Source organism: Falco peregrinus, chromosome 3 (genome assembly GCF_023634155.1).
Source record: "Falco peregrinus isolate bFalPer1 chromosome 3, bFalPer1.pri, whole genome shotgun sequence".
Lineage (NCBI taxonomy): Eukaryota > Metazoa > Chordata > Aves > Falconiformes > Falconidae > Falco > Falco peregrinus.
The window spans coordinates 38403234-38426024 of record NC_073723.1 but is presented as its reverse complement, the minus strand read 5'-3'; the positions used below and the strand labels follow the sequence as shown (position 1 = coordinate 38426024).

The following is a 22791-nucleotide window of genomic DNA, read 5'->3' as shown; positions in this document are numbered from 1 at the left end:
GCTTCTCTTAAGGTATAGTTCATGTTTTGAGTATTCCGACAGTAGCAGAGTTTATGTAAAACAAATAAATAAAAATATAATTTTTGTTAATCACATGAGATTCCCATACTGTGACTTCTCTGAAGGATTTCTGTGTTCTTTGCTCATGCTTCTTGGGTCACAGTTGATTGTTTGGTGGCCACTGCATCATCTGATTGACTTAAAATTGTTAATTTAGAGGGATAACTACTTCAGCCAGATCTGCTGCATTTGGAGGAGTAACACGTAATACAAATCATATTTTGGACTGTATAATATCTAATCTTGGAGGCAGTCAGTGTTGAATCTCTCATCATTTTCTTTGATACCCTTCTGAAATCACCAAGGAGCAAACTAACCTGCTTTGTCAGTGTCCAGCTTTTCTGAAGTTCATGTTTACATGGTTTTCAGTACTGTGTTCTGGGGGATTTAACATCCATATCTCTAGACACTAAAATGTCTGTCTGAAAGTGCAGTCCAAACATTTTACTTTCCAAGGTCAGCGTATCTTAAAGGGTATATTTCCAGCATAAAGATGAGGGATCTTATAATATTTTAAACATTAATATGGCCTTTTCTGGTTTTTTTCTCAATGTTAGTAATGTTTCCTGCAAGTAGTACTATTTGTAATGTGAGTAAATTAATTTTGAAAAATAAACCAGCTGCCAATTACCCTGGTTTGGCTCTATAGATATCTCTTAATTTTGGCTGGATTTCCTCTGATTCTTGGTTAAATTTCCAATTATTTTTTTAAATTATTATTTCTAGTATTGCAGTTAGCATTTCTCAGTCCTTTCAGAAGGGCTGGAGGAAACAGATCTTGTTATCTTTTGCTATTTGTATGGGAAAGGTTTTAATGCATTTTCATGTCTGGAACAAACTGAACTGATTATTATTATTGTTATTATTTTAGCCTCTTCTTTTCTGTAGTTCCTTACAGCAGATATCCCTGCCATGTCCATATATGTCTTTGGCCACCACCTTTGTTGAATAGCATCTCTAAATGTTTCTGATTTTGCTTAGGTTATTTCTAATCTTTAACCACTCTTCTCATTCTTATAAGTTAATCAAAAAACATTTTTTGTGTTACATGTGGACAGTATTGTTTTCCCCAGCAATCTATATGCCATTTTCAAGAGGCTTTAATTTTCTCTGGGGGTGGGGCTGGGGCTGGTCTCTGAAAGACTTTAGAACACTTTACTTTTTTTAAAACACATTATTAATGTTAGTTTTTTATGTTTTTAAGATTACATTCAGTGTCCATATTGTCAGAGGAGATTTAATGAAAATGCAGCTGACAGACACATCAATTTCTGTAAGGAACAAGCAGCACGTATTACTAATAAGGGGAAATTGGCAGCTGATACCAAAGGGAAACTTCCTGCTCGAACACAGGTGAACTACAACATTTTTCTTAACTTGTAGCTTGCATTTAACATCAAATCAAGCTTATTAAATAGTGTGTGGCTCTTAAATGGAATTAACTATTTTATTCTGTAATTTTATTGTTTGCACTAGACTGAAATTAGGCTTTTAAGCATGGAAGACTTTTTTTCTTTCTTACAAGAGTTGCAGAGATCCATAAATCGGATGGCAGCAGTTGCAAAGCCAAAATCAGTCATAAATGTAATTCAGAGATTTGTGAAAGTGACAGGTAAGGGTAGCAGCAGGAAGTAGAGATGCAGTATTTGTGAAGAATTTTCTGTTGTGCAAGTCTTCAGAGTCCAAGATTGTTCCTTAAGTGGCCAAACAAAGGTACATGAAAACAGGAGAACTGTCAGCAATATTTTGATTAATTAGAGGCTTAGAGGAATTCAGGTATATTATGGTGAGAGTCGCAGTAGTTAACTTATGATGGAAACAAGGATTGAAGTGTATGTGTGTTTTCATTTGGTGGTAAGGCTTTTTTTTCCTGGAAGCTGTGAAGAGTTAAACAGACACAAGCAGTTATCTAGTCATTCTTGCACTGTATTCTGAATCAGTGCTGGGAGTGGTCCAGAGTACACAGGTTAAAGTAAGATTTGAAAGACCAAAATGATCCTGCGCTTGAATACTTTTTTCAAAATTAACTGGTAATGAGGTGATAATGTTAATCTCATGAAACAGCTATGGAAAAAAAAGAGAAAAGCTGTTGAAAAGTGGAAAATACAAAGACATGCAATTAAATGAAAAAAAAAAACCAAACCACCCCAAGCCACCAAGTTAGAGAATCTTTTCTACTAGTATCATCTGTATGTATAAGAAAGCAGACTACTGGAAACCATTTGCATGTTCCCATACCAGAAACAGTTTACCTCATAGGTAATGATTGTCTGTTTTCCCACAGTTCCTGAGACAACTACCTATCATGTTATATAGATAGTTTGATTTAATTGCTTAAATTTCTAGGTTGTATTTTGTTACAGTACAAACCTGCTGCAGTTAAGAAGATGCCTTCTGGAGGATCAGCACCAGCAGCAGCATCATCACGCTTGCCACAGCCAAGCAGCGTTAGCAAAACTGTTGTAGGTATGAAATGAATGTTAGGAATTTTCCACTTTCTTTCTAAACTCAATCTATGCAGTAAAAGTAGTGTAATTTTAATAGCTGGAAGGATTTCTACTGCATTGCCCAGTGTTCTAAACTGACAAAGTAAAAAAATTCATAGGAGGAGTTCAGTGTTATGTGAATGGATAAGGTGGTGTCCATTTTTCATAATACAATTTTTTACTCAATGTTTTTGTGGCCTGATGTTTTTTGACTTTCATATGTGATGGTTATATACTTTATGATTGGCATCTATTCAACAACTCTTGAGCACATAGGATTATCTTCTGTTTTATATATCAGGTCAAATTGCTTTGCTTTTCTGAATTGAACCTGCAGAATCATTGTGTAGTAATGCATAATTGTATTGATTACTGATCTCTCACCTGAGGTTTTTCTGTTGCTTAATTCTGTACCTAATTTGTATGTTGAACATGATCATGAATTGGTGAAAATACTTAGTCAAGCCATGTATGTTATAATTATGCAAACACTGGTCTTACTCTGATTTCAGATATCATCAGATATCAAACATGTTCTGTATGTATGTACTTCAACATTCGAGACTTCTTTCCTTTTCCTTTTTGAAGAAAGTAATTGATAGCGAGTGTTTTTTCTTAGGATAGAATGTTAAGTCTCAATTGCATACTTTCTGTAAATTTCTGAAAACATACTTAATTTTTCCTAGTATCTTGACACTTCATATCTTAATATTTCTAAAACATTTGTTTTGAATTTTACTCTTTAAATATATTATGAATTGTATCATTCCACCAGTAGAATCTTACATTTTTCTTATATTTCCATGCTTGCTTTCAACTGCAAGGTGCCTCTTCAAGTAAAGCACTATCTTCACCTGGATCCAGTGGGAGCAGAATTCAGACATTATCACCAGCTCATAAAAACTCATTAGGAACCGTGAGCCCACAAGCAGGGTAAGTTTCCATTTAATGTTGTCATTTATGCTTTATTTCATATTTATGTTGTGCTAGTTCTAGAAGTCTCTGTGGTCTGTTTCACTTGCGTTTGCTTTCCCCCCGTGAGCTTCAGAATTAGTGTTTTGAATTTATCATTTATTTATAAACACAATTAATGTTTAAGGAACATTTGAGTTGGAAAAGGTGCATTTTCTAACGTTAAAACAACAGCAAAGGAGGTCAAGTGATATAAAGTAGAATAAAAAGTTACAGAATATGCAGAAGTGATTGGAGCTATAATTTTTTTCTAACTTTGTGAAAGTGAAGAGACTTAAAGAAGGAGAAAAATTAGGCATAATTTTCAGCAATTCGTGGATATGAAAGAAGGGTCCTCTGCCACAGACCACAAGCCAGTTGCGACAGGATCCTGATGTGACAGGACCACAAGAGGATGGTTACTTTCCCTCTTCCCTTTCCTGTCTTAAAATACTCAAGAGACAGCAAATGAATGAGGGCAAATAAGGCAATGGAAACCAGTGCTCCACAACAGCAACAAGATGTGGTAGATGTAGTACTGGAGTTCAGCCAAAGTGTTGGTGTGATCAAGGCTATTGGTGAGATTTTGCTGGAGGAGTAGTCAGTGCATGCTGTCTCAAAGAAGAAAAGTATGGAAGGGATTGAAGAAAAGTAGTGTAATTTTTACAGAAGATTTATTCCTATAAAAATTAATATCAGATTGATGAAGGCTGTATAAAGTGGAGAAAAACAATGCCTTAAGTTTTTGTGAGGAAGAAAAAGGACATTCTGAAAGAACTCGTGGGGGTGGCCAGCTTTATTAATTACACAAAACTAGTGATTTTTAGTTTGTCACTCTTAAGGCTTACAAGTATGTATTACAGCTCTGGCATACCTCCCTCTGAACACCAGCTAGTATGAGGATGCAGTTCTGTCCCTCCTTGCTCTACCCACGCATACTAAGTTGAAAGACGCAGACTGGAGGCAGTGTCTCTGAGGTTGTCAGAAATTCCACCTGCCTGCCCCACTCCAGTGTCCTAGTAGTCTTTGGTTTACAGATCAGCTTCATTACTGTTTGTAGGCATCTGTGCTTTGACTGTCAGAAGATCTCATCCTCTGTTATTCACTGACTGATTTTTATATTGCATTTCTCCATTTTCCGAAGTTGAATTAACACCTACTGATGGGTGGCAAACAAGTAGGTCTGCAAACCACTGTAAAATAGTCTGCTGAGATAATCAGAAGATGTGTTTGTGACCCCAGTGGTGAATCCCAGCTGCCTGGGAAAGGCTTTTTCCTGTTGATAAGAGTTTCTAATTGCAGCCTGTATTGGTTTGTGAGGGGGCAGAAGTTTTGGTTTTCACTTCTTAACAAGGAAATTCTGTTTAATTTTACCAGTCAGTTGCTTGCTGGACTTACTAGTTAGTATTCTGTAGTCTTCAATTTTTCTCTTCTGAAGCTTGGAGGAAGAATTGTGACTGAGCCAAATAGCAGTTAATATACGGAGAGATGTTTGCACACGTTCTCTCTGTTCACGCATGCTGTTAACCGCAAACAGATGGCTTCTGGTTGGTGTAGCTCTCAAATAATGATCTCTGCTGAGAGACATTGGAGAAAAAAAACAACCACTTGTGTCCTCTTCTTGTCTTTGCCAGCCAGTCCCAGTGACTTCCTGCTGGTCATACCAACCAGTCTTCTCACAGATGGCTGTTAAATGTGTCTCTTTCCTAAGTGTTACACCTGAGACCTAGCAAGACTTTCTTTTAGCTCCTTTGTATTAACTTCTGAGAACAAGACTGTCAAGAGTTACATTGAAGCAACGAGATGTAGGAGCAGTTATAACATGGAAGAGTTAGGTGCCTCACATTGGTCGCTGGTGACAATTTTGGTCTTAATCTTAGCCTTAATATTGGAGTGTGAGGAGGAAATATGTAGAAGTAACATGGAAATACCTACAAAATTGTATCAGAACAGAGACCGAGATGCTAACAGTCAACATTGCAAGTGAGAGATGAGCTGTAGTGACACAGATTTTAAACATTAATACATCTTATATTTAGGCTATAGGCAATTGCAGCTAGAATTATATATATAAAATAAATGTGCTTTTAAAATTTTACAAAAGTAACAACCTTCGTTAGGATGAAGTGAGATTTATTTCTTTTACTGGGAATCTGTTGTACCTGTCAGGGCAGAGCTGCTGTAAGATGTCAGGTTCTTCCTTCAGAGTTGTTACTGAACTGATCTGCTGAGCAGTGTTGCACATGCATTGTTTGCAGTGTGGTCTTTCAAATAGAATATTAAGTGATAGTGTGATTTATTTATTTTTTCCTTTGGCAAATATTCAAAAGCCTACACACTTTTTTGACCAGGTTATATTCCAGGTTTTGCTGTAAGAGACAATCACCTGCATTTTTCCCTAAGGGAAGTTAGTAATTACGTGCAACCTTCCATTTTTGCCTAGATTGTTGTAATTCCAGGTTTGGCAGAGAGGTAGTATAGTTTAACAGTAGAATTTCAATTATATTGTGCAGTATCAAGAATGAATTATATGTATGTTGGAGGGGGCAATTTAATCAGACACTGCTTCTTTCTGTAGAACCATGGTACCTGTACCCTGTGGTGGATATGCAAAGCAAGAAATGACTATCTAATGGCAGTCATAATGGATTAAAATGCACAGGCTTGCAGATTCCCTCTTGCTCTCTAGGTGGCACTCTTGAACTGCTGCCTGAAACTATTGTGACCGACACATGAAGATGTCGGTACATTTGTGTTAAAGGCTAAAGCAAACTGGCTCTTTTAAGGTGTTTAGTTCTGTAAAGGAAAGATTAATGAACTTTGTTTTATATAAAGGTCAACTTCAGTATCGCTGTATAAATTTTTATTTTGTATGAGCAGAAATGCAGCCAAATTTTATTAAGTCCCTTATTTTAAGTCATTTTTGCTATGCTGTTTCTTTTTTTAATTTGAATTCTCCTCTTCTGCTCCCCAAGTAAAGGACTACTGAAAGAGCGTACCGCAGCATCGTCAACATAAGCTAGGTTAGCATTAGTGAGGCTTACTTTGTACACGTAGATCAGGATGTGTCAGCTGAGCTCTGCTGTGAGAATTTTATTTTTCTGCCTGGACAGAGTAAGAGCACAACCAGTTATAAGTATTAATGGAAGCGCAGCTAAAGGGCATAATTTCTGAGTCCTAGAGAAACAAGTGAGAAGCGCAAGAGTAGCATGTGACACTGTATTGTAGTCAGTAGGAAAATATAAATTCATTGTATGAAAATAAGTTCAATCTTTTTGATGCTGAAGAACTGGGAAAAGGAAAATCAATTCTACATATGTTGTAGTTAGGCTTACATTTTTGATAACGAGTCATGGTAAGATTCTAGGTTTGATACATATTTTATAAAAGTACATTTAGCACTGTCTTACGTTTCTTCTGGGGTGGGGCAGTTCTGGTAAGCTGCCAAAGCAATCAGATCTTCAGAAGAAAAAATTGCCTAGGGTTGTTCTTCCTATCCTAAGGCTAAGCAAACAGACAAACTCCATCCCCACATGCAAACTGTTTTGCCTAGCAGAACTTGACACCACTCTTTGTGACCAGCCGGGGAACTTTTGTGTGTACAGGTTAATTGTCTATGCATTTTCATTTATGAACAGTTGTTTTTGTTTGGTTTTTACTGGGACTTTGGAAAATTACATAATGTTTTTCAATATGGCAAATGAACCCTTAGAAATTACTTTGTCATTTTTATTTTATTTTGAGATCAAAGATATTTTTTTATCTTAAGCTGATCAAAAGTCATACCTCCTGGGAATCATGTCTCTTAGTAGTACATCCAGTACTGTCTTACAGCTGAAATGCAATATGAATGGCACACCTAAGAAATATCAGTAAATTTAAAATTCCACTTGTATGTTTGCCATACAGCATGTGTAGCCTTTAAAAGCATTGCATTTTTAAAATAGCTTATTCCTTTCATTAAGACTATAACTTACATAGCTCTGTTCAATGTAATCAAGATAAATAAGTTGTTTTGGTGGTCTTTGCATTTTAGAAGATTATTACAATTGCTCTTTTTTTCATTAGTACATGAAAGGGCTGTCAGCTTTGGCATTTTTGGTTTTAAGTGTGGAAGAGTACTCTAGCTCTTCATTTTGGGAGTATCATGACTGCTTCTAGGTTTATGTCATCAGTATTCTACGCTGTACGTTTCTGGAGTTCAGATTATGTTGATAAATTGTTAAAGGTTCAAAAAAGAGCTAAGAAAATCAGAATAGGTTGGAATATGTGTCTTGCAGTGTCAAAGACCTCAGTGTTGCTTCTTAGTCCTTGGGGAAGTATGTGAAGAATGTATATTTGCTAGGAATTAAGTACTTCCCGAGTTAATTAGTTTGAACTAGAAAATGTTTGGGAGGAAGAGTGGCTTCCCACTCTTCAACTCTTGGGGAACTTACCTTACAACCTGCATTATTTGGGGCTAAATTGTCAAGACTAAAATCTCAGTGTTCCCTGCTGACTTTATAACAAATGAATATCATTTAGTATTGTTTAATTTATGTTCCTTATGGGAAGATTTCCATTGATGCTCTAGAGTCACATGGTTTGCACAAGAAACTTCCCCAAAAAACAAATTATGTTGCAGAGTCTATAGGTTCTGTGCCTTTTAATATTGATGTCATAGTAGAAAGAGTATGAAAACTAGTATGATACAGGTGTTGGAGATACACAAGAGCCGTTATATATATATATATATATATATATATATATATATTAAAAGCTGTGTTGAAAGTAATACACTTCCTTGACAGCAATTTGCTGTTTAGTGATCTTCCTGGCATTGTAGTTTATTAAAGTTGTATGACTAGAATCAGAAAACTGCACGGTAATTTAAAGAAATTATTTCTCCCAGTATGAGTGTTGTTGGGTTTGCTTATTTGTTTTTTCCTTATGACCACCCTTTAGGGGTGGGAGGCTTACAGAAGAATTAAGCTTCAGTCACCTGGACATTTCCATCAGTCTTGTTTGGCTTGTTTCTAGTTCTTTAATTTCAGAAGGATACTGTTTAAGTGTCATAATTTTCCAGCTAAGGCTTAAGTCACTAGGGGTTTTACTGTATGGTTTAACATGATAAAAATCCAGGACCTTACTTGAAGACCTACATTTTCTAATATAAGTTGTAATTTCTCAAAACCTACAATTCTCCCTATGACAATGTGTGGGGAGGGATGGTGGTATTTTAATTTCTATTTATTTATTTTTAATTATTTTTTAATTTAATGTTTGGTTTTCTTTTTGGTTTGGAAATGTTATCAATAATAGAAAAAGAGAAAAAAAAAAGCATTGCCTGTTTGTATATCTATTGTGAGTGGGGTTTTTGATATTAAAACAAAGGTTTCTTTCTTTCAGGCTCTCCTCCATTCTTTACTCATCTCAATAAAAGAAAAGAGAATGGAAGGCATGTTATTCTCTCTGGGCGCAATGTTCAGCCATTGCAAAAAAAAAAAAAAGTGAAAAAGGAAAAATTGTCTTTCTGGCTAATTCTAAAGTTGAGGAGGCTTGTACTTACATCTCCTTTACTTTCTAACATCTTAATAAAGTTACTATAACTTGTAATTATGAGCCTTCTTTCTAGATGTGATGTTTAACATTATGAAAGCTGTTCTTAAAAGAAGAATGTCCAGATGTGAGTGCGTTGTGCAGATTATGAGGATAACTGGCTTTATTTTTTTCTTTGAAAAAGAAATTAAAAAATACGCATTGGAAACCTAATCCAAATACAGTCTATGAAATCCTCTTCTCTTTAGTTGGTGGGAATTATTTGGGAATATAAGTATTTTGTGAGTACTTTAATTTTTTTCTGCGATAACTTCAATAGTAATCTAGCAATCTCCTTATGAGTACTCCTTTATATATTTTAGTAGTAAGATGGACAAGTTAGGCCCACCACTGCGAACTGGAAGAGATGTGCAAAGGTTTTATGACACTGATACAAAAACAGACAGTACCATCAAAAGACCAAATGAATTGGTGCCTATAAAGAAGTAAGTATTACAAATCAGCGTGGTTTATCTGTTTTGCAGAAATGTTCCTCCAAAGCATTGGAACAGTTAAAGTGACCTTAACAGATATCTGCTGCCCAGTGTGCCTTCAACATAAATGCTGCGGAGAAGAGTATATAATATAATTAGTATAAGTATCTGTTTCATGCTAGGTACATAGCTTCATAGTAGGATGGAAAGATGAAGACACTTTCTCAGGTTTGATTTCTTCTATTACTGATTGGTCATGAACTAGAGTAATGAACTTCGGTCTTTGTAAAACAGATAAAACTGAATTTGAATGATGTAAAGCTGAAGTATTTAAGTTGTTAAGTATTTAAGCCTGATAACTGCACAAATACCTGCCTTACAGGCAAACGTTTTATAACATTTTATGACAATAAGTAATTTTATTGTCTTAAAGTCAAATATTTATCTGTCTCCTTCTTCTGTAAGGTAGCTGTGGTGGCCCAAGAGTAAAAGCAAGGGAGACTTTGTAGTGAGAAGTCAAGTCTTGTATTAAATCCAACTTATCTTCTTTAAAGACTTCTGAATATTGAGCAAGTTCAAGATCTAAGTTTGGAAGAAAGGGTATTCCAATCTTCTAAAAAGGAAATAGATACTATCTTGTAGTTAACCTTTTGATTATAATTCGGAAGACACCAAATTCAAATGGACTGATTCTTCATAAACTACCATAAAGCATATTGCAAATGAGAAATTGGTAATGAATGTGTGGCACATACGTGGAATGTGATGCTTTATATAGTAGAAATGTGTCTAAATCTCCTAATGCTGTTTTGGTGTTGTAACCAAAGCTGAAATATCTTTGAGACAGGGCCTGAATATTTGAACATGGGTTTCTATTTGAAGAAGCAAAAGGAATGAAAGGGGGGAGCTCTTCTTAGGCAAACAGATTCTGTTGTTGTTGTTCTTTTGCATGTTTGGTTAGAGCTATAAATCCTGTGAACCATCAAAAATTAGGCCAGTCTTTCATTTTATAATACATTAGTAAGATATTAAACATTTGGCTTGGTGAGTTACTGAAAGTGCTTACTGTAGCCCCTATCCACAGAGCAGTGGTTTGATTTTTCTGTTTGAGAGAACGTCTTCCAAGAGTATAGGCACTTAACTCTGTTCTTCGTAACATCTCGTTCTTACTCAAATGTCCATGAGTTTGGTTTGTGAATTAAATCTTTCTTCCTTGCAGGAGTTTATTTAGTGTTATGTTTCAACAGCATCTGACGAATGTGAATAGCTGCTAGCCATTGTTAAATTCAGCGTAGCAGTGTGGATGGTTACAGTTTATGGCAAAGGTTTCTGGACTTTGGGATGCATGCCATTAGTCATAAGGAGCGTAATTATGATTTTGCACAGAACCGTGAGCTGTTGTGGATGACAGTGATAGCTGTCAAGAATATCTGAAAATGCCCTGTCTAGGAAGCAAGCTTGATAGTTCAGTATTCTATGGCAAAATCCAACCAAACTGTAAATGCATAAATAGAAAAAGAGAAGCTTCTTCTACAAATTTCTTTCAATTTTTCATTTTGGAGACAGTGGTAATGCCACTAGATGTACAATATGAGCTGCTTTAGGACAGGAAGTCACCTTCAATCTTACTTATTTTGAAGTTGAGAATGGATAATAAATGTCTTTAAAGTTCTGTCCAGGTCTTAAGAGTTCAAGGTGGCATTGTTACACAGCCTAATCTGCTGTCAGGGTCCATTAATACTTCACGTGATACAACTTAAAACAGGGATTTATATAGCTTTGCACAACCAGAACAAATTAAAAAATCTAATCAAACAAACAACAGACCTGAACAAGTAAATAGAAGTGGCAGAGGTTCAACAGATCAAAGACCAAGCTGTGGTGGCAAAAGTTGACATAATCAAGAATGCATGACTCTGTTGGAAGACTGCTGTCTCCTGGAGATCAGATTGCAATTTAAGGATGCAATTCAAGATTTGTCATCAAATATACATGAAACCTGATGCTAATTATGTGTTGAGATCTGGGATGAATAAAGTTGTAGATGGTGGCAGCCTGCTAGTTCTGTTGATTTACCCATCAAAGATGGCAGGAATTATTGCGGTTAATTATAAGACTCAATTGAAAGTTTCTAGTCTGAAAATAGATGTGGGGTTTTTTTCTGTGTTTTTAGAAATCTGATCGGGGGAAAAAAATCTGCAGAAATTAAACAGAAAGCTATATTGAAACATTTCAGAATTAAGACGTCCTGTTAAACCTTTAATGAATGATATTTTATCTGTTTATGGGACTCTGCCTTGCTCAGTAGACAAGGTAGACAGTGTGCTTTCAATGCAGCTTTTCAACGTTTTGATTTTTTCCCCTGGTTCCATCAGTGGCTTGTATGCTGTACTAGACACCATAAAAATAATGTTTCTATTTCTGGAAAATTTCTCTAGTATACTGTTAGTATTAAAGCATCAGGTGAATTTTCAGAGTACCTGGTGGGATTAGGGCATATTATATATATTTTTAGAGAACTGAATAGTTGAAATACAGGAAAGAATAGCGGACAATTTTTCATGTTAATTTCTTTCAAATACCTAGGACTCCTAGCATTATGTTCAAAACTGATTGATTAAAAGTGCACCCTGCAGAGACTTCAATTTAAGAAATTAATGCTGCTGGTTTCGAAAAAGTGGTGTGTTGGTCCCAAGTTGAAAATCCAGAGAAAACAGAGTCAACAATATATGAAAAATTTGTTTGAAATTACTTGCAGTTGTCTAAACAGTAATTGAGACACAACTCAGTTCTTTGCATCACTGTCCAATCATCCGTGATCCATGATGATGCGTACTGTTTGTGTCTACAGCTGAATTTTCCTTTATATGCTTTTTTAGCTTCTATAACAAGTGAAGTAACAGTCCAGTATGTTCTTTCCACTATTGAGCTCTACTGAATTTTACCCAATGAAAACCGAAGGTCTCTCTTCAGTGTAAAATGAGTTTGGGGAAATAATGCAAGATTTAACAGCCAACAAATAAAGTAATAGCTAATCTTCAACCAGTTGACTGGATCAAATTTATGAATAAACATGTTGATAATACTGTTCTTAGAAATAAGTTCTCAACCTACAAATGAGTTGGTTTGAAGCCAGGGATTTCACAGGCAGCCAGCCCTTATTTAACATCTGTGCTGTTGTGCATACTTGTAACGGTGTAATTAAGGTTACATTTAGAAATTTTATCCTGGAGTTCTCTAACTTTTGAAAGACTGGCATAACTTTTAGTAGATTTTAATTCTGATATAAATTATGAAGTATTTTTCAGTCTGCACAGTTGGTTGTTTTTGTTATGATGGTGGTGGGTTTTTTTTTTTTCAAAAAAAAAAAACAACAAAACCCAAAACATCTTCAGAATCTCCTTGCTATGAGGGCAGACAGGAAAGCTAACAGAGAAGGTTCTGGTTCTTCCCAGTGAGCCAGAATCTTTCATGGTTCCACTCTACCTGTTGAAAGTGAAGTCATTTTTGTTAAACATGAATACTTCAGTTAGATTAAACCAAGTTAAATTATATCTTAAGTTTAGTTTCTGATATCCACCTTGGTTATTAATCATTTGGTTGCCTGTACACTTAAGTGTTCAAGTGATGTAAGGAGCTGAAAAGCCATCTTTAGCCTATGTTTATAACATGAAGGAAGAAAGGTTTTATGCAGTATGTCTACAATTCAGGAGTTGCTACATTGTTCCTCGGTAGTGTCAAGGTTGCATTTGAAGTTACTGGAGTTGAATGCATTTCCTTATGTATACTTTGAAAACCAAACCAAGACTAAATTGTTTGTAATTCTGAAAGGAGCAGTAATTTGGTTTTGGGGTGTTTTTTTGCTGGTTGGGCTCTTAACGACTAATTATTTTAAAAAATAGAATCTTGTTTTATTTTTTTTAATGTCTGAGTGAGTCCCAACTTAAATACCACTTACACATCAGTGTTCAAGAATGAGAACAGAAAAACTTTGTGGGTCATGCACAAGATGTCATAGTCACTGGCATCTTGCCAAAGAAGAAATCCTAGTGAACAGTAATTCTTTTGAGCAATTCTGCCCTTGGTCACTGATGATAAAAGAATGCACCTTCCTATCTTTTTTTTATTAGTGCTCCTCAAATTTTTCAGGGGATTCTGATGTTTCTGTACTCATCAAAGCAAGCAGTGAGATGTTTTGTATGTTTAGGATGTGCTATTGAAACCTACTGACCCTTGAGTCAAGGCCCTAATGCCCAGCTGGGTAGACTCTTTCCTCTTGTACTTCTATTTATAAATATAATATTTATATTTTGAAGAAAATGGATCTACACCATCATCTGAGGAGTACGCATCCTAAATATATTCTGTGGCTACAAAGAAAAGAAGTCTTGACTCACTTCATATTGGTCACAAAGTATAGAGAATATGGTATCCTTTCTACAGTTTTAAAAATGATTAAGACCTGCAGTCAGCTGCTCTCTATTTCACTGAAAGCCCTGCTAGTCCTAAAAAAGTGCAGTCTGTCAAGGTAGACATTAAGACATACTAAACCAGTAGAGCAAGATCTACCCATGTTTTTGTGTAATAGCAAGTGAAATACATGAATGGGAAGGGACTTGCTGTTCCATTTTAGCTTGTCATTGTAAGACTCAAGTCATATTTAGTCCAAACTATGCAAATTCATGCCAAAGCTCTTCTGTCTGCTTTTGGTAGGAAATAGGTTACAGTTTTTATACAATTAATTGATTGATATGTGGATCAATGAACCCGTGGTTTTTATATTGCTTGTAAATGTGTATTCATGTATATATTTCTGTGTGTATATAAATTTATTCTGTTTTAGAGGCACAGCAAAAACACGGACATCGACCGTTCCTAGTGTGGCAAGAACCATGAGCACGGGTGCTCTAACCAACAAAAGAAAAGCTAGCAATTCAGACAGTTATTCAAGGTACTGTCAGCAGTGGAACCTTCATTAAAGAGGAGTACTTACTACAAAAGGAGTTGGGGAAAATATGTTCTCTACTATTAATAGATAACTCATGGTCAATATTTGGCATGTTTAAGGTACCCTTTGCATATGTATCATGTAACAGAATAACTTTGTCATCAGCTGTCTCAGATGTGCATGGAAGACAGTGTTAGAAATGTCAAAAACCTCTTAGGAGCTGTTAAAAGAATACGTGAACGGACTTTCAAATGGGAAGTGTGTGATTCAGTTGAAATTGAATGAAGTGTGCATGCTAAACGCAAATTGTCTGTCTGCTCTTCTGAAAAGTAGGATAAAAATTTTGTTGCTATTTTAACCTGTCTTGTTTTGACAAGCTAAGTTTTAAATCTTCAAACACTCAAACCCGGTAATCTAACTAGTGAGTCAAATATTCTATCCTGCTGCTAAAGTTTTGGTATTTGTTTCCTTTCAGGGAAGGTGGGTATCTGGAGATAAGTAGGGGAGTTTGGGTAGAGTTACAGGGTATACCGCTGTAAATAAGTAAGAAGCGTAAGCATGAAAATGACAGTAACAGTAGTAATTTACTGCAAGGATTACAATAATTTTGCATAAGGTTACACTGAACTGAGTTACAGAGAATGTTCTTTATCTGGGGATTTTCAGGTCTGATGGTAGAATTGGGTCTGACAGTGGAGACTACCCATCCTCAGTCAATGGAGGAAGTTCAAAAAGCAGCGAAGGAAATTCACCTGTACAGTTGTCAAAGTTCTGCCATGAATGTGGAACAAGGTATCCAGTGGAATGGGCAAAGTTTTGCTGTGAGTGTGGAATTCGAAGAATGGTTGTCTGAACACATTCTTAAAAGCAAAAAGAAAACAAAAAATCAGAAGCACCTGCTATGTACTGCTGCATGGAAAGCTAGAGCACTCCTTCCAGCTAAACTTCATGCTGCAAATGTGTTGAAACATCATATTGTAATTTTCTGAGTGCAATCTTCTGGTTACACAGTTATTTATAAACAAATATATATACTGTATATAAAAATAGCAGGTACCTAAAAGTATGCTATTCAAGGAAATACTCTTTAATCTCTGTTGGAAATATTTAAAATTACGGTAAAAATGTGTTAAATAACTTAGGTAGCAGAAGTGGTTCAATGTTATTTTTCTTGTAAATCCTAATAGATAAAGGATTATTTAAATCACTTCTGTAGGGTAATACTTATCCATAGGGAACTAGCCGTGAAGAACTTGGGCTTCAGAAGTTTCTCTGTGGAGGCATTTTCTTCATATGTGACCATAACTTAGATGCTCTATTCTAAGTGAAAACAACATGAGCACTCCTTATAAATTCCTACTTAAAAGTATAAAAAATCTGGATCCCTTTAAAAAATGCTAGGAAATCACTGGAAAGTCCAATTCGGTTATTACTGTTAAAGAGTTTAAAGGATTGAAGTGGAAAAACTACCTGAGAATTCTGTTCACCTGTAAGGAGAAAAGCAACATGTTTGTTTGTAGCTTTCAATGTTCTGTTTTCTAATAAGAACATGTTAATATTTTTATGTATTTATAAGGACAAATATGGTATCATCATTTTATTAAGTTTCTGTTGTTCACAAAGACTTGTCTTCCTCCTCCTGTGCTCCACCGTGACTAGCATATCTAAAAGTTTTGTGCTTTTTGTCTTTCAAGGTTTCCAAAGGTCCTGCTCCTTTTGTCTCTTCCCTCATTTCCTCAAGGAGAGACAAAGTATGCTTATGCTACCTAAATGTTAAACTCTTTGAAAACACCCTTCTTGGTGTATCCAATACAAACCAAGCCAAGAGTTCCATAAAAATGTATGTTACTAGGGCAGTAGAGCTTGGTGTAAGTAGTGACTTTTTTATTCTTACACCTGTGCAAATAGCACAGCTTATGTATGAGTGCATAATGGAGTAACTGTGCTCCATAGGTTTATGTGTTAATACCTTAACATGGTTTTTTTTTCGTGAATTTGTGTATTCTTGGGCTCTGAACTGAAGCCTCTTGAAGTTAGTAACAAACATTGCATTAATATGTTGGGGACAATGTTCAGGCCCTGGAAGCTGTTGTTTGTTTTATAAATTACACAGGATACTAAAACCATTCACAAGCTAAATCACTTACCTTGTATCTGAATGTAGTATTTTTTGTGAAGTTTTGTTTTGAAGTACAGGCACCATCTTAGTTATGCGTGAAAGAACAATCTGAAAGAACTTAATTGTGCCTTTCCCACAATAAATGCACTCTTTTAGTCATAAATGCTTACCTTCTGCTCACAAACACCATTAGTATCAAACCATGTAATGTCTTTGTAGCTTATGAAAAATGTAACGTAGCATTCCGTCATAGTATTATGATTGTTTGCATTCTCAAAACTTCGATTACTGTCAATGAGGCCAATTTTGAAAAAGCATGCTTGAAAAAATGAATAAGTTCAGTGGTATGGAATTGTCTTATGCTTCTTATACAAAATTATTTTTAGAAATTATCCTTCATTCATTTTAGGTTTCTTTGGTTGTAATTGGCGTAGCAGGCTTCTGAGCATAGTAGGATGGATGACTGGTAGTGATAGCTAGAACTGACAAATCTTAGCCAAATTGTGTTCTTAGTAGTTTAGATTCTAGGATCCATATTTTGGCACTCATATCTGTATGTGGAAAAACTGGAATCCTGCATCCTTTGCATAGGTAAGACTGCTTTAGAAAATATGCCCTGGACTTGGGCCAGTATGCCTGCAGACTGAATTATTGCAAACTGTCTAAAGATATGAGTCCAGAATAGGTTTGATCAGTTAGCTTATCTACCAAGGAATCAATTCCTTTCTTTGGCTTAATGGATTTAAAGTTCTTGTTAATGCTGGGAAAAAGCATTTTACCATTTATTGAAAATGCCTTCTACAAACCGAAGGTTTAGTAAGGAAATAAATACCTTCCAAATTTTCCAGGATTGCTGTAACTATAAAAATGTATTGACTGTTTCTTTGAATTGTAGGTGGCAGGTTTTCTAGTTTCAAATCAATCTGCATACAGTTACCATAACTTCTGCTTTTTGAGCTGTTGTGTAACTCTGCTTCCAGTGCAGCCTTTAGTAAATTACTGAAGTGACACATTGTTTGGTTTATTGACACTTGTATGAGTTACAGCAAGGGGTAGACAGGGTGTTAACCTGAACCAAAAGAATTAATTTTTAAAAGGTTTCCTGTACTTCTAGTTTGGCTTTACAGGCAGATCTAGCGAAACATAAATGACTGTTGGTAGTAACATTGGATAACGTGTGTGTGTTTGAATCCACAGAACATATAAGCAGACAATGAGTAATTGACTATGCAGTTTACTACTGTATAGTCAGACTATCAGAAGCCTGATATGTTTCCACTGTATTGATTGGTTTTGTTACTGAATAACGTAGGTTTCTAAAGTCTCTGATGTTACAGACTGTAGACTGTATTATATAAGTTATCACCACAGATCACTGTAATTCCATTGCAATGGAATGTTTGTTAGGAAATAGTAGACTTGTTTTCATAATGCCTCTTCAGAACTGAATATGGGAAACAATTTTTTTATATTTAAAGAAAAACCTTTAAGGGAGGTGGACCCTGAATTTTGAATCTTTAGGCACATTACATGTGTCAGGAAGTTCCCAAATTTAATTTATTAATGACCTAGGTCCAAACCCTCTTGCCCTAGCCCTCCCCCCTGCCTTTACGCCTTGATTTTCATGACAGGAAAAAATGAGGGATACATACAGTAAAAGGGGAGTGTTCCAAAATGATTCAAGAATCAAAATACCTGTAATTGTGAAGATAAAACCCCTAGGTGAACTGTGCACCGCTGATGCACGTCACTGATCAGTTTAAACTCAGCTACTGTCATTATCTGGGTGCCTTGTTGACAGATACTTAACTTGGAAGCCTAAATTCCTTAGAGTTCATGCATATAATTAGAGTGATACTCCATTTAGAATCATTAGAACGATTACTCCATTTAGCATCTGTCTTTACAGTTTTCTGTGTGCTTAGTAAGTTTCTTCCATTCAATTGAAGAGGAAGAAATAAAAAAAGTCAAAGGTAAAATTCCATATAAAGAAACAAGGGGAAGGCTGGTTTTGAGGTCTGGCCCAAGGGTGTTTGCATTCTGCGTGTTCTGCTTTTGTGAATATCTGTGGTACAAGGGGCAGCTCTGTGCCAGAAAAGAGTGCAGGATCATTGGAACTGTACTGATAAAAGTACAGTGGAGTTATGAAAAACAGCAGCTTCAGTAGTAAAAACTACATCATATATATATATATATATGTTAAGCCCTATGCTATGTTTCTTACACAGGTTTATATTTGTGCATGATACTCACACCCTAGGTCATTTCAGAGCAGGAATCTAAATATACAGCTGAAGTGTATGGCTATATGGATAGTTACACCCTCAGTCTTACACACCGTTCTAGGGAAGTGGGCACCATTTCAGCCTGTGCCTATGAAATGAACGTTTAGGCAGAATGTTTCAGATTTGCCAAAGAGACTCAGAGCCCCCAAACTCCCCGCAGTGGGCTGGCACAGCGGCACCCGAAGGGTTGTGGGGGAGCTCTCCATGGTGCTCCGGCTGCTCGGCCTCGGCTGGCAGCGCTGGGGGCAGCGGCTGCGGGAGCTCTTCCACCCACGCGTGCTGCAGGTAGCGAGTTCCACAGGCTAGTAGCTCTGGAATGTATTTTAAGACCTGACCCAGTCTTCAAGTGTTGTGGAAGCGCTTTGTCGTCTGAGAGAGCCTAGCACCTAATTCACCATTGCAACTGAGGGTTAGTGTCTGAAACACAGTGTGCAAAGGGAACAGTTTCATGGTGCACCCTTATCAAATCAGTGGAAGGAGGTATGACAGCAGTAGTTGAAACGCAAATAAACAAGGCATGTTGCAGTGCACACTGATGTAGGCTATGTAATTAGTCTGAGTATAAAATGAAATGGTATTGTCTGTATTGCAAAGTTCTTGAGAAGTGCTTGTTTTCATCCCATAGACTTTGTATATGTGCAAAGAACAAACTTATTAGTAGGTTTTTTATCTTGGTTAACAAATTTGTGTTGTGTAAGAGCACTTTTTGCAACTTCAGTTCTTTTCAGGTTGACTAAGCTACAAATAATTACATGGGTTGTATGACAGTAGAATTTTCATCTTTGGTGAAATTGGCTTTGGTGACTGGTGAAAATAGTTTTATTGCCTTTCAAGTACAGCTCATTCCAACTTGTGATGGTTTTGTTGCTGGGTTGTGGGGGGTATTTTTCAACTCCTTGAGTAAGGTTTGAGTTACCGAATTGTGGTGTTGGAAGAAAAGTTAGGTAACAGATTCTCTAGCTGAATTCAGCAGTTACTTGGATGATGTTTTCTTTCCAATATTCACAATATGAGAGATTAGTCTTGCATATTACTTTGGTGTTTGTGTGTGTGTGTGTGTGTGTGTGTTAGGTCTTCCCAGAATACACATTTCTGAAGGATCCTACTTAGCCCCATTCCATTTCATGTTGCCAGAAAAGAGCTTATTCAGATTTAATTAGTGTTTCTTCTTTACAAAATAGGGGATTCTTATTTCTCCAATGTGAACATTAGCTTTTGAGTCGGCAAATCAAATATTCAGTTTAATATAGCTGAATATTGAACTTAAGTTCTAAAGAGTAGTGCGTGGCTCACCATAGTTCTATATTTTTGTTTGGATTTCTGGCAGAAGCATGAATGGATTTGGGTCTGATCTGTAAAGTGCTGAGTATTCTATGACTGTTACAATACCTACTTTATATGATTGCTTTAACTGTTGGTGTTCATCCTTCATATGATACTTAGTATGTATCATCAAAAGTTTATTTATTGACGTTCCATGTTTTTAAATGAAGTGTTCATTTATGTGTTTGAGGTGATGAATTTTGTCAGCGTTGCATTTATTATGTTTGCCTTGTCCCTCAGTTCATTGAATATTTGTGTTTGTAATCTTCTTTTTTTTAATTCCTGGGTTTGCATCTTCTGGTATATTATGTTTATTTTTAAAGTGTCAATTCTGTTTTAATAAGTGTAATTCACCACCTAATGCTAATTTGCCACTTGTTAACAATAAAGCGAATACATTGATAACACTTCTTGTGATGCATGCATTTTTGTAGCCAAATGTGAAACTGTCTTAAATAAAATGGCATATAGGTAACATCACTTCAACCTTATGAATATTGTGGTGTCTTTGGTCTCAAGTACACCAGACCTGATGTGAAGACCATCCACTGTCGTCTTCTAGTGACTGGGAGAGAACCACGTAGCTATTCTTTTCAAAAGATAGGGTTTTTTAATTGACGTGCAAGATCAGATTTGGATTCCTCAGTGACCTTGAAAAATACTGCATAACAGATTTTTAGTGTGATCTGCTTATATAAATTAACAGTCTATGTTGTCTTTTTCCCAACTATATGAAGAGTTTAGTTTATATAGACCCCTATCACTGTGATATCTGTAGTAAATTATCTTTTTTTTTTTTTTTCTTCTTAAAGCTGTCAGGTATGATATATAGCCTAAGCTTGATCTGGATTTTCTTTCCTTCATGATATTAGAGCATGAATTTTTTTGGTGAAATGATTAAGCAGATTAAAAAAAAAAGCAGAAGTTACATGAAGTTACTGTAAAGTTCACTTACGTGAGCAGAAGTTGTAATACAAGGGTTTGGGTTCCTGATTTTTTGGGCTAAATACAAATGAGTAAACACCAATTCCTCTTTTTTATTTTGTCTTTTTAGAGGAAAGTTCCTCCTGCTGGGCTGTTGTTTACTTCACCACACCCTATTCAGGGGAAGGCAGATAAAAGTTTTCCCTTCATTCTGAATGACATTCATTTATGTGCCAAGAGTCTGCAAAATCTCTTGTCAGGCTGAGATTCAATGATATTTTTCATGCTGGCTTCCTCTTTATTCTAGTTTACTATGAACTGTGCCAATCAGATAGTGGGAGGAAAAAAAAAAGCACCGAAACTCAACAGAAACCTGAGTAGCTGCTGAATGAAATCTATCATAAAGCCTACATCTCTTCTGCTCTGCACAAAGCTGAAGAGATGGAACTGGCAGAAAACGTATAACCAGCCAGGAGAGGTTTACTCCTGCAACTTTAGCTATAAAGAACTACAGCTATAAACACCTGTATGATGGTGTAAAGTGAGATTTGAACATTCCTTTCCAGCGGCCTTCCTTGATCTGGCTTCTAAACACCAGAAATTCTTCCTTCTCATTATAGACAGAGCACTAACTCATCTTTACTGTTAGAAATGTGCAACATTATCTTGCTCACAGGGTTTAGTCACCACTTTCTGCTTTCTCATAATCTCTTGCAACAACAGTGCTAAAATTCTTTCTCCTAATTTAAATGGGCAAATTGTTTTCCCTTGACACGTTCCCATGAATTCCATGTATTTCTGCATCGTGGATTTGACCTAGTATATTTCTTCTTTGCTGTGGCCAAATAAATAAATATTTAAATGAAAGTGGCAGGCAAGTAAGCATTGTGGTGATACCTTGCAAGGTTTTCATCCCTTCACTCGTCCCTGCAGAGCAGTTTATTGTTGTCACATTTGTAATTTCAGGAGAGATCAGAGGAGGTTCTCAAATCGAAGGAATGAATCAAAAAGCACAAGTCGCTGTGTTTAGCAGTTAGTCTTTGCATGTTAAGCGGTGACTCAGGAAATTTGGCAACAAGAATCAGGCAGGCAGGATACTTGTTAAGAGAAGAAATCAGAAAAAAACAAAACAACCCACAATACTGTAATCACTCAGTTTTTCTGTCCTGGCTCTAACCTTAGTCTTTTCCCCAGGATGGGCCTGAAACTACTTGAATTGCATCAAGATTGAAGTTGTGGGCTGCTGATTAAGTCATTTGAGCTGACTGAACTTCCAGTTTTGTAGTAGCTAATACTGCATCTACGTGTTTTTCTTTTCATTCACACTGACTGTTACTTGCTGAGTGGTTACTAGGAAGTAAAACTTGGCTTTAAACTGTTCCTGAATTTCAAAAAAAAAAAAAAACCAAACAAAACAGTTGTTCCTCAGTCTCCTGGGACTTCTTTTAGTAGAAGGGATTTCCAGAGAAGTCCTTACAATAGCGGCTACATTCTCTTACCTGCAGTATGATACAGAGAAATCTGCTTCTTCTTCCTATTACATAAAAGAGTTATGGGTTGGGGTTAGGTTTGGCGGGTTTTTTCAGTGTTTGGAGTTAAAGTTGCAATCTCTTACATCAAAAGCTAGAGAATATATGAAAGTCTCAATCACAGTTTTCCAAAGATGATACTCCTACCACAAGTC

The 22791-nt window shown here is 36.1% G+C and overlaps 1 protein-coding gene across 2 annotated transcripts in view; it reads left to right on the top strand.

Annotated features, from left to right (window-relative positions):
• The window catches only part of ZC2HC1A (zinc finger C2HC-type containing 1A), a 30830-nt gene extending 15075 nt beyond the window's left edge, over window positions 1-15755 (top strand). The window contains exons 5-10 of one of the 2 annotated variants that reach the window (XM_055799720.1): window positions 1265-1413; window positions 2424-2526; window positions 3371-3479; window positions 9398-9520; window positions 14352-14459; window positions 15123-15755. In XM_055799720.1, the coding sequence (XP_055655695.1) occupies window positions 1265-1413; window positions 2424-2526; window positions 3371-3479; window positions 9398-9520; window positions 14352-14459; window positions 15123-15309 (779 nt within the window). In that variant the 3' untranslated portion in view covers window positions 15310-15755. The remainder of the gene's footprint in view (window positions 1-1264; window positions 1414-2423; window positions 2527-3370; window positions 3480-9397; window positions 9521-14351; window positions 14460-15122) is intronic. The other variant, XM_055799721.1, reaches the window with a different exon arrangement.
• The last annotated feature ends 7036 nt before the right edge of the window (window positions 15756-22791 follow it).